Below are 12,504 nucleotides of genomic sequence, written 5' to 3'. Positions count from 1 at the left end.
CAAACCATCTTGTCTTTTAGTATATAAAGAGCTGTCATTACGAAAGGTACATTCTATGCCTCTTAGATTGGAGGGTTGGGATGATCCTATGAAAATGATTTTTGGGGCACATCCTATTTTGCATGCGTAGGGCAGGGCATGATTAGCTCTGATGCTGGATTGTCCTAGGAAATCCAGGGCGACAGATCAGGGTGCGAGGTGGAGTGTGGCTTTTGGATGCCGATTTATGCAAGACATTATTTGGAAATCAATATTTGTGGCAACTTCCTTCACTGATGTTGCTTCGACAGCAGCGAGACACCTACCTCTCTCTCTCTCTCTCTCTCTCTCTCTCTCTCTCTCTCTATTAAAACATGATCATGAAGATGATTGATGTATTTTGTATCCAAAACTCAAATCGAAATCAAAATACAAATGCATGTGGTATCCAAATGGGCCCTTAATGCCTAATTGGATAGAGCATAGGGTTAGGAAAGCAGTCGAGATTTGAAATGGAGAGAGAGAGAGAGATTTCTTCATTCAAAGTGCTGGAAAAGGTAAATGATTTCTGTGCTCTAGTGTTTTGATAAACATGTGCTCCAAATTATCAAGGATCAACTAAATGAAATTCAATCTAAAATTGCCGTTGATCCCACAAACTATTCCCTCAGAGAGACAGAAAGACTCATCAGAGAAAACCTCCTCATTGTAGCAAGGAAAGAGGAAGCCATTGTCCGTCAAAAAGCAAGAATCGATTGGCTAAATCTGGGGGACTCCAACTCCAATTTCTTCCACTCAGCCATCAACTCAAGAAGGAACATGAACCACATCCATGGAATGACAAAGCCCAATGGAGATATTTCTACCTCTAAATCAGAGATAGAAGAATCTTTCGTCAACTACTTCAAAAACACCCTTAACTCTTCTGACCCTCACTTCTGGCAGGTCCCTGACCCTTTAAGGGTCATCTCCCCCCTTCAAGCTTCTTCCCTTACCGATCCTATCTCCAAAGAAGAAATTGAAAGAGTCATTCACCAAGCGGATGGAAACAAAAGTCTTGGGCCTGATGGGTTCAACGCAGATTTTTTCAAGGCTTTTTGGTATCTCATTGGGGAAGAAGTGACAGCAGCTATTCACAATTTCTTCCATTGTGGTAAAATGCTCTCGGAGCTAAACACCACATTCATCACTTTGATCCCTAAATCAGCTGATGCAACCTCCCCAGACAAATTCCGGCCTATCTCCCTCTGCAATTTCTTATACAAAATTATCACCAAAATTCTAACTTCCAGGCTTAGTGGAGTCATTAGCGACATCATCAGCCCCAACCAGTCAGCATTCATCAAAGGTAGGCTCATTCAAGATAACATCCTCCTTACCCATGATGTCATGCATAACTTCCATTCAAAAGACTCCAAACAAGCCATCTGTCTTAAACTCGACCTCCAAAAAGCTTTTGACAATGTAAATCTCCAAAGCCTTTTGAGTTTCATGTCCAAACAGGGATTCAATGATACTTGGTGCAACTGGGTATCTCAATGTATCTCCACCCCCTCCTTTTCTATACTCCTAAATGGATCCCCTAAAGGCTTCTTCAGATCCTCAAATGGTTTGAGGCAGGGAGATCCTCTATCCCCTCTCCTATTCACCATTGTCATGGAAATGATGTCATGTTTCCTAAATGAAGCTCTGTCTATTGGCTCCCTTGGAACTCCATTTACAAGGGGCAAAACGAAAATTTCTCACCTCCTTTTTGCAGATGACGTGATGATTTTTGCAGATGCAAACCCTTCCACAGCTAAAGCAATCCTTAGTTGCCTTGATAGATTCAAAATGTGTTCTGGCCTTGACATCAACCGAAGAAAAAGCGAAATCTTCTTCAGTAAAGCCTGCACCCATGGTAAAGAGACCATCCTTGATATTCTAAAAGTTCCTGAAGGCACCCTCCCAATCAAATATCTTGGTCTTCCCCTAACCTCCTCCAAAATGAACTCTACTGATTGCATCCCCCTTGTTTCTAAAGTTAGGAAAAAGATCTCCACGTGGTGCAACAAAAACCTATCCCGAGCTGGAAGACTTGAGCTGATCAAATCTGTCCTTAACTCATTTCAGATTTATTGGTCCTCTTCTTTCAACATTCCAGCTGGGGTGTTAGATGAAATTGAAAAAATCCTGAGAAATTTCTTTTGGAGTGGAGAAGATCGGCACAAAAAATTTCATGCCATCTCTTGGGAGGTCATTTGCACCCCCAAAAGAGAAGGGGGAGCTGGTCTGAGAAGAATCAGAGACACCAACCGTATTGGCCAAATGAAGCAATTCTGGGGGCTAATTTCGAATAGGAAATCCCTATGGAATGACTGGGTCCAATTCAAATACATAAAAAAACGAAGCATTTGGCAAATGAAGATGCCCAGTCATCCTTCATGGGGATTTAGGGGAATCCTCCAATCCAGGGACATCATGAAAAATCACATTTGCTATTCTGTTGGAACAGGGGAAAACATCAACTTCTGAGACCACCCTTGGCACCCTGAAGGGACTATATCCAACCAAACCTCTTCTACCTCGCTTCAAACCAACATCAGTAAGAAAACCAACCTAAGTAGCCTTCTCCTTAATGGCATCTGGGATCAGATGTTTGATCTCCCCCACCTCGCCGTCTTAAAAAAGACCATTTCTTCTGCAATCATCCGCCCTGGCTATCCTGATAAAGCTATTTGGAAACCTTGCTCAAATGGTATTTTCACCTCAAAATCAGCCTGGAATGAAGTCAGAATCAAAGCGCAGATAGTCCCCTGGTGCTCAACCATTTGGTTTTCATGAAACATTCCCCGGCATGCTCTCACAGCATGGCAAGCCATCAGCAATAGACTCCCAACAAGAGACCGTCTGTGTTCCATGGGTATTATCACTGATCAAGCTTGCCTTCTATGTCACTCTGGGCTTGAATCAGTAAACCACCTTTTCTTTCAATGCGCCTTCTCCAAATGGATTTGGATCTTTCTGCTCTGGAGACTTAATCACAGAAGGAAAATTGGCAAAACTCTGTGTGATGAAGAAGCATGGGTGAGAAATCAATTCAAGGGCTCAAACCAATATACCATTGCCATGAAAATTTCTTTTGGGGCAGCCATATATTGTATATGGCAGGAAAGAAATTCAAGACTTCACGGAGGTACCCCAACCCACAAAAGAGATATTTTTCATCTGATCATCGACAAGATTCAAGCCAGAATTAGATTCCTCCACCCCCATGATAATCATTCCCCCAGAAGTCTCCACTTTGCTCTCCATTTCAATATTCCTATCCATCTGAAACCTAATCTAACTCGAACCTGCTCTTGGATCAAGCCCCCTGTCGGTGTTGCCAAAATTAACACTGATGCATCCCTTTTTGTTAATGGTGCCTCCTTGGGAGGTCTAATTAGGGACCCCAACTCTGTTCTTGCCCTCTTCTCTATTCCTGCTTCTGGTGACGACATTACAATCTTGGAACTGAAAGCTATTGACTATGGAATCTTTTTGGCTCAGGAAAAAGCCCTCAACAGAATCTGGGTTGAATCTGACTCCCTCAATGCAATCAATATTATCAACTCTCAAACCCCCTGCCCATGGAAGGCCCTCACCTTGTTGGACAAAATCTACCTTGGTCTAGCTACCTTTATTGACTGGAAAGTCACTCATGTTTGGAGAGAAGCAAACTCAGCTGCTGATTTCCTTTCAAAAGAGGACTGCCCTTGCAAGGGTGATGACATCCCTCCGTCGTCCATCCCAAACCCTCTCAAAGATATTATTGCAACTGATTCTGGTGGAGTCCCCTACTCAAGGACATAGCTCTGTATCTCTTATGTTTCTTCTTGTCTTTCTTGTTCTTTTTGTTGCCTGGGAGCATGTTCCCCGCCTGTTGGCCTTTGAGCCCCCTTAGATTGTAATTCTCTTTCTCATTAATTTTAGCTGGTCGGGGTCTGCCTAACCCCAACTTACTTACCAAAAAAACAAAAAAAAACATGAGCTCCACTTGTTTGTAGTGTAGTATTTAAAGGGATGTCAAAGAGGATATTACGGTTCTGAAAAAGCTCTTCAAACCCATTAAATACTACACGACAAACAAGTGAGCGCATGTTTATCAAAACATTGGAGCGCTGAAATCATTTCCTGCTGGAAAATTATTTTGATTATGAAATTCATATTACAAATACCCTTCATAAATATTCTTTTATTTTTAATATGAACGGCAAGCAATATTCTGGATCGGAAAATTGCAACCCTTTTTTGTACAAAAACAATTAGTGCTTCGATCCTAAAACTGCAACCCTTTCCCTTATCCTTTTCACCCAGGACCATATACAAAAAAACGAAGACAAAAATCCCCCTAGCAATTTTCACCACAAGAAAAATCCCCAAAAGAAAACTCTCTTCCTCTTTCTCTCACCACCCCCACACACTCGGTCGTGTGGCCTTTTCTCACCTAGGACATTTATTATTAAAGTGTGGAGTGCCATTATTGAAACAAAGGAGTGGTGGTATCATTTTCTTGTATTTATATACAGTGATGTAGGTAGGGTTGCAACGTTGGGTTTTACCCGGCCCGCATCAGCCCGACCCGAAAAAAGCATGGGTCGGGTTCAAAGTGGCCGGGTTAGTTGTTGGGCCCGGTTTACTTTTCCAAAGCCCGAGTGATTCTCGGGTTGGGCCGGTTTTAAAGGTGGAAAACCCGGCCCGCCCAAAAACCCGCATTTATTCCTTTTATAATATTATAAGTTATAAATAATAACATTGATATGGTTAATTTAGTAATTCTCATTTCTCATCTCACCAAGACAGTAAGAGTGTAAGACACGAACGAAAGAAGGTCTATTTCTCGCATTTATGCCTCAATTGCCTATTGCTCTGATGGCCATCGAAGTCATAAGAAGGTCTATTTCTTGCATAAAATAATCTTTGTAGTTCTTTAATTTGCTTACAGTGGCATCTTTACTCATATTTGATTGTCCATTTTATTCATGCTTTCCATTCATGTACATGTCTGTAGGATACGTATTAGTATATCACCACCACAAAAATAATTTTATGTCATTCTCTATAGGCAAACAGAGGCCATGACTGCATTCCTTTTTTATCGAACCTCAGAACCTGTGTTTTGCATAAATATTTAGTGAGTAGTATTTAAAAGCTTACAGATCAGTCTGGCCACTAACGAGTTCATTGAGAATTAGAAAATGTTTAAATCATACTTTGTCTAATCATATCACTTATCAGCATGTTTCAATCAACAAGTTAAAATCAGGTTTAAAGTGGGTTTAGAGTAAATTAGGACAATTTGGAATATAAAAGAGGGCATTGTATGAAGTTGGAGGCGGCAATGCGGAAAACCCCGCCCGACCCGAGGAACCCAATTTTCCAACCCGACCCAACCCGATTTCACCATTTGTTGATTTCTCCATTTTATTTTTGTATTTCCATCTCATCCTAGTCCCCAACAAGAGGGTTAATTAGGACAACTTTCACCAAATTTTTTATTTCTTTCTAGATTTGAGTTATATAATGACAAAACAAACATAGAAGTAAAAGTTGTATACATATTGGATTTGGAAATCGGGTTTCGGGTCGGGTCGGGTTGCCCGACACCCCAACCCGACCCAACCCAGTTTCCAATTCGGGTTGGTTTTTCCCAACCCAACCCAACCCGATTTTAAAAAAAAAACCCAACCCAACCCAAATTTGGGTTCAACCTGTTGGGTTCGGGTTCAACACGACCCAAGTTGCACCCCTACTAGATGTAGGGAAATTTTATCTCTTTTTTTTTTAAGAGAAATTGTATCTGTTCTTTATAAAATTATCATAAAAAACATGTTGTTTGGGAAATGATATAGGCAGTAATGATGTTTTGATAAGTGCACCAAACACATCTTTTCTTTTATTATTTAAATAGATGTCAAAGGTTATTACAGTTCCCAGAGAGCTCTCACTTGCCAATTTAAAAAGAAAAGGCGAGGTGAGTTTGTTCGATAATTAAAACATGGCAGTGCCAATATCACCAACGTTTTGTTTTTATATGCTTATTTCATTAACATTAAGTTTCACCGACTTTTTGGAACAATTCCCCACTTCTCTACAAACTTTCTTCAATTGCAATCACTGTCAATGGTTTTTTCCGGGAAATGATATCAGCACAACCATGTTTTAATAATTGCACTAACCCAGCTTGTCTTTTCTTTTTTAATTGGCCTGCGAAAGCTTTTTGGGCAATTAATGGCGGAAGACGTGATAGTGAATTACAAGGACTGATCTCCCACTGGATGTTCGAATAATAAAATTTTGTGGGCCATGATCCATCAATGATGAAACCAAGCAAAAAGTCAAAGTTTCTGGTATTTCGGCTTCAAGAGCATCTGCAGAGCAAAGAAAGAGAAAAAGAATCAGAAAATGGAAGGAGAAGGAAAATCAACTCTCAAATCTCCTCTAATTATAAGCTCCCAAAAGAACCCTGAATTAGAGGGTGAAGGAATTGAAAAGAAGGAAGAGATAGTTGAAGAGGTGAAGAAGCAGGTGTGGTTGTCAGGGCCTCTCATAGCAGTTAGCCTTTTGCAGTATTGTTTGCAAGTGATCTCAGTGATGTTTGTTGGTCATCTTGGAGAGCTTGCTCTCTCTAGTGCTTCCTTGGCCACTTCCTTTGCTGGGGTCACTGGCTTCAGCTTGCTGGTTTGTGGGCTCTCTCTTTCTTGTCTTAAACATCTCTATTCAGCATTCTAATCTCTTCATGACAGTAGTTACTTTCTTTATTATTGATGTTGGTTTCTCTATTACTGAGATTTTTCACATGGATAATAGTGTTTTTGGAAAGACCCATCTCAGAAAAAAGAAGTATGCATGTATTTATTGTTTGTATGTGAGTGAATTTCTCTCTCTCTCTTTTTTTTTAAAAATCTGTCATGAATATTCATGGGCAGAAAAAGCCATGTGGAAAAACCATCTTCAACAAACATGGTGCTTGGTTGCACAAAAGCCAGGATGGCCTAGGGGTTTGGCCCGACATCTGAGTGCCACATCAGCAAAACTTCTTGTTTGGCTGCCTATATAGCATTGACATCCCAGGAGACTACTAGTGATGCCTCATGCCTCCCGGATAATCATTGCATGTACATGCTTGTGCCCTCCCTATAAAATCCAAGCCAAAAACCACAAAATAGGTGGAATTTTGCTTGGATTTTTCGGGAATGATGCTTTCTCTCCCTCTTTCTCTCTCCTCACTCTCTCTTCTCTCTATATTGATAATGACACCCCTACCACTACTCTACAAGGTCGACAACCAAACACTACTTACCACTATTTTGCGAGGTAAGTTCCAGGCAAATCCAATGATTGGTCTCCTCCCTGTTGACTACTTTCACCGCTAATCTACGGGGTAAATACCTGCAACCAAACAGAGCCGGTTTCCTCTGGATTTTCATTTCTAGATAGATGGAAGAGAAGTAATCTAAGAACTACCCAACTCAAGATTTTCTATTTCTTTTTGGCCTACTAATCTTTCCTATTTAGCTTTAATTGCAAAGTTTTGAAAGATGACGGACTGGACCAGACCCAACAGCTTGGCCAAAGAAAAGGAGAGCTAACTGTAAATTGTTTAAAGTTTGAATTAAGGAGAATGATAATATCAGATGCACATCTGTAAGATTTGCCTTGAGATGAAATGATTGAGCTCGCCCATTACAGATTCCTTGAGATGAAGTGATTATGCTCACTAGATCTGGTTATATTTTCTGATATGGAATGATTGAGCTGGTTATATTTTCTTCCTTAATGTCATCTGTGAATGATAATATTTTCTTCCTTAACATAAGACTCAGAAGAAATGTCATCTGAGATGAAATGACTGAGCTCACCATTACAGGACCTTCAATGCAATATTTTTGTAGGCTGATTGAGTTTCGCAATCACTAATTCCTTCTACTATTATCTAATATTCAATCTTTTAGGTTCCTTGAGCCATTGTCATCTATGAAATTCTTAAACCCTTACCATTTTCCGTTAACTAGTTGGGAATGGGGAGCGCACTGGATACCTTATGTGGGCAAGCTTATGGAGCAAAACAGTATCACATGCTTGGTATACATACGCAGAGAGCTATGTTTGTTCTTCTACTTGTAAGCATTCCTCTTGCTTTCATCTGGGCCTACACGGGTCACATTCTCATAGCCCTTGGGCAAGACCCAGCCATATCCATGGGAGCGGAATTATATGCTCGTTGGATGATCCCAAGCCTTTTTGCCTATGGCCTTCTTCAATGCTATGTCAAGTTCTTACAAACCCAAAGTATTGTTTTTCCAATGATGATAAGCTCAGGAATTACAGCTTTAATTCATATATTTATGTGTTGGATTCTGGTGTTCAAATCTGGCCTTGGCAACAAAGGTGCTGCCTTGGCGAATGTCATCTCTTATTGGATCAATGTGCTTTTTTTGGTGCTTTATGTCAAGTTGTCACCCACTTGCAAGAACACATGGACTGGTTTATCAAAAGAGGCCTTTCATGATGTCCTAGACTTCATAAGCTTGGCTGTTCCATCAGCTGTTATGGTTTGGTAAGTACCCCCTTTCTTCTGAGAAAATTTTATTTGTAATGTATATCAAGATTAGATATCCCGAGTCCCGACTGTTAAATCTTTACAAATTCTAATCAAGGTTGCAAAGGAACTCTCCTTCCTCTAGATATCCCAGCTGTTATACCTTTAAAAATGTAAATCAAGGTTGCAAAGGAACTCTCCCTTCTCCTTTTAGTCATTAATTGATAATATCCCTATTGAAACTGATACAAAATGTAGCTGGGGACATTTTTCAGATTGCCCTTGAAATGCATATCTAGGCACAACCTTTGTGCTCACTCTAAGAAACCCAGTTTAAAGTTTTCTACCATGAATTTTCAGTATATTACTTACACCTTCCCAACTTTGGCCACTACAGTTGTATTATATGTCGTTTACTATTCAAAAAAAAAATAAAAATGAAAGCACAATGCTCATGTACTTATCCTACTTTTTTTATTTTCAAAAAAAATAAAAAAATGCTTATGTACTTATCTCATTAGAACCATAATCTGATTTAGATGCTTTGTGGTTCTCTTTGCTGCATTTGAAACTTCTAATATTTGATAATTTGAATGTTGATATGAGTTAAAACAGCTTTGAATATTGGTCATTTGAGATGGTGGTTCTCCTATCCGGTCTTCTTCCTAATCCAAAGCTAGAAATGTCAGTGTTGTCAATCTGGTTAGTATTGCTTTCATGTTTTTCAGTTCCTTTTTCAAGGATGACTGTTCTGTTTCTACTATAAATCACAGCTAGCTTAAAATTCAAATATCAGAGATGGATTAAAATAACTCAACAAAGGATAAAAAAATTCAAACTAATCAACCATCTTTCATATTAAATATGTTCGTGAACTAATATCATTCAACTCTAACGCGGTTCCAAAATTCTATACTCCATTAGCTGCAGTTATGAATTTCTCAACTCAACTAAGCCTTTGTCCCAAACAGTTGCAGCTATGAATTTACTTAACAAAAATTTATACATCATCATTACTGACAATCATACATTTTCCAGCATTAACACAATGTGGATGGTCTATATGATCCCTTTTGGTCTCAGTGGTGCTGTAAGGTCAGTTAAGCTGAATGTGTCAATACTTTCTCTTTATGACCGTTTTCTCGGGTCTTTTTTTTTTTAATGATTTTCTTGGGTCTTTATTTTCTTTTTATGTTTCTCTTTTTAGTACAAGAGTTTCAAATGAATTAGGCGCTGAGAATCCACAAGGTGCACGCCTAGCAGTGTGTGTTGCATTTATAATGACGATCACAGAGGGTGCGATAGTAGTCCTGACCACTATTTTGGTACGTGGCGTCTGGGGCTACTTATATAGCAATGAAGAAGAAGTGGTGAAATATGTCACAAGCATGATGCCAGTTCTTGCAATATCTAATTTCCTCGATGGAGTCCAGTGCGTGCTTTCAGGTTTGAACTAATGGTTTCAGAATATATTTTTTGTTTTTATTTATTATTATAATGGTTTTGTTAACCATACCCTTTTCACAAAAAAAGGTTTTTAGCAAAAACTGATCATGGATTAAGAGTTAAGACTATCTGTATCTGTCTGAAAATTGTTCTATTAAAATTGATAATGGATTAAGAGTTAAGACTATCTGTATCTTTCTGAAAATTGTTCTATTAAAATTGATAATGGATTAAGAGTTAAGACTATTTGTCAGTGCTATAATGGTTTTGTTAACCATACCCTTTTCACAAAAAAAGGTTTTTAGCAAAAACTGATCATGGATTAAGAGTTGAGACTATGTGTATCTTTCTGAAAATTGTTCTATTAAAATTGATAATGGATTAAGAGTTAAGACTATTTGTCATTGCCTTTGAACATTTAGGTGCTGCTAGAGGATGCGGCCGACAGAAGATGTGTGCATTTATCAATCTTGGAGCTTATTATGGTGTTGGTATTCCTTCTGCTATTCTCTTTGCCTTTGTCTTACGACTTGGAGGAGTGGTGGGTTTTCATCTTCTTTTGCTTATGCTCTCATTCTACAAAGGATCTTTCTTAATTGCTTGATCATTACAAATGTTGTAAGCAGGGACTTTGGATGGGGATCATATGTGCACTTCTAGCACAAGTGTTGATGCTTATTATAGTAACTCTACGCACCAGCTGGGAACAAGAAGTAAGCAATTTCAAGTTTCATAAATAATCCTTCACAAGACAAGGGATTACTAGGGAATCTCTTGATAATGACAGACAAATTACATTTAACAGGATGTATTGCACATTTGCACCTGAACATGGCACGCCCAAAGTCTTGGATAGACTAACTAGTAAGTGTCGACATGGACACTCAGCCATAGGAATATAAACATCTATGAAATATGATCCTTAAACCAGTAACATTTACACGGCAGGTTTCTTTATTAAATTAAAAAATCTAGAAAGTTGAAAGGACTTGGGTTTGTAATACTGCAGTATTACAAACCCGAGGAGAAAACTTGATATTCGTAGAACGTTGTTGTTTCACTTGTGTAAGATACGTTTTTGGGTTCAAATAGAATAGTAGTGCCTTTGTTTGGTTTTGTTAGCCAATGAAATATGGTCCTTAAACCATCAATGTTCAGAATACTTAATTCAGTTCATGATCGAAGAGTAAAGAGGACATGGGTATCTCTAATCCTAAAAAGAAACAAAGAGTAGAACGGGCCTGCAAGTCATAGATTATTGGTGTCGATGATAATCATTGTCTCTCTGATTGTTACAAAAATCACAAGTTTATTGATGAAAAAAGGCTTAAATTTTCTGAAATGCCGCCTCAATTCATTTCTTGTCTTGTTCAAACTCACCACATTTATTGCTGAGTACATGCTATAGTTTCCAAACAAGTTGTATGCTTTGCTTTTCAGGCAAGGCAAGCTAAGGATAGAGTTTGCAGTTCCAGCATCCCCATGGACATGGAATCATGAAGACCTGAGGAGTTTGGCTTGCCATTCTGCCATGAGCTTCCACAACAAACCATGGCATAATTGAATATTGATCATTATATGTAAATCCCAAATTTCAAATTGAAATTATTCCCATTTAGTCCTCCTATATGCAAAATGTGTTGGGATCTCCTTGAAGACTGCCCTTATGGCGATTAGGGCCAATGATTCTAATTCCTGAAATTAAAATATTTAAGGGTAATGATTGAACATTCGGGATATTCATTCGACTTAGGTTTATTGGTGGACCCAGATGGTTTTGGATCCGAATGTTAATGGATAGGATTTGGGCACAGCAGCTGGATTCAATAGTGTCCGGTGGATCGTTATCCTAAGGTCCAAAATTATTTCAGATCATGAGCATGTAGCCACATCACCAATGTACATAATAGGCTTCGTATCTTTATTTATGTCTATTCACTAGCATTTTTGTATAATTTAAAAACACTACCCAAAACTACAAATAAAATTTCATTTTTCCACTTTCCTCCAATCTGTCTCTCTTCCAAAATTTGTCTCATCAAAGCTCGTTGGTTCTTGATATAATATCCTCCATGACCATCTTTAACTAGACACACATATCAATGTAATGAAAGAATAATTCCTTCCACTTGTGTCCTGTGAGATCTAAAGAAAATGAGACCCAAAGAGGCCTTCCACTTCAAGGGGGGGGGGGGTTTACACACAACCGGGCAAAGTGGTCTATGATTGAATTTCAATAGGCATTCTTATCATTTGGTAGATCCAAGTCTATGGTTCAAGTCATTGTTCCCCGGTTCTCTACCAAAAACAAGCCAAAAGGCCCAAAACCTATATTTCTCTACCAAAAACAATGTAATATTTTTCATTCCAAAGACCATGGTTCAAAGTCACAGCCCAAAAACTCCACCAGCTATTCATTAACCTGCCTGAGTCGACTCAGTTTTGGCCCTACCAAGTTGATTAAAAATTCATTGCATCAATTGCTGACCCACCCAGATGAACACAGTTTTACATTA

General features: G+C 38.9%; 1 protein-coding gene across 1 annotated transcript; it reads left to right on the top strand.

Annotated features, from left to right (window-relative positions):
• Positions 1-6,292: 6,292 nt before the first annotated feature.
• Positions 6,293-11,940, top strand: LOC143854330 (protein DETOXIFICATION 16-like). The gene is made up of 8 exons (XM_077364218.1): positions 6,293-6,681; positions 8,016-8,560; positions 9,158-9,244; positions 9,581-9,637; positions 9,750-9,988; positions 10,411-10,529; positions 10,615-10,701; positions 11,429-11,940. Exons 1-8 carry the CDS (start codon positions 6,406-6,408, stop codon positions 11,486-11,488), a joined length of 1,470 nt encoding a protein of 489 aa, XP_077220333.1. The 5' UTR covers positions 6,293-6,405; the 3' UTR covers positions 11,489-11,940.
• Positions 11,941-12,504: the final 564 nt, after the last annotated feature.

Source organism: Tasmannia lanceolata, unplaced genomic scaffold, assembly GCF_043159265.1.
Source record: "Tasmannia lanceolata isolate RefF3 unplaced genomic scaffold, GAP_Taslan_0.1 ptg000020l, whole genome shotgun sequence".
Classification (NCBI taxonomy): domain Eukaryota; kingdom Viridiplantae; phylum Streptophyta; class Magnoliopsida; order Canellales; family Winteraceae; genus Tasmannia; species Tasmannia lanceolata.
This window is presented reverse-complemented; position numbering and strand designations above follow the sequence as displayed.

Coding starts and splice junctions, on each gene's coding strand:
- LOC143854330 (XM_077364218.1), top strand. CDS start 6,406: ATGGAAGGAGAAGGAAAATCAACTCTCAAATCTCCTCTAATTATAAGC. Junction 9,245..9,580: donor ATGTCAGTGTTGTCAATCTG/GTTAGTATTGCT, acceptor TACATTTTCCAG/CATTAACACAATGTGGATGG. Junction 10,702..11,428: donor GCACCAGCTGGGAACAAGAA/GTAAGCAATTTC, acceptor TTTGCTTTTCAG/GCAAGGCAAGCTAAGGATAG.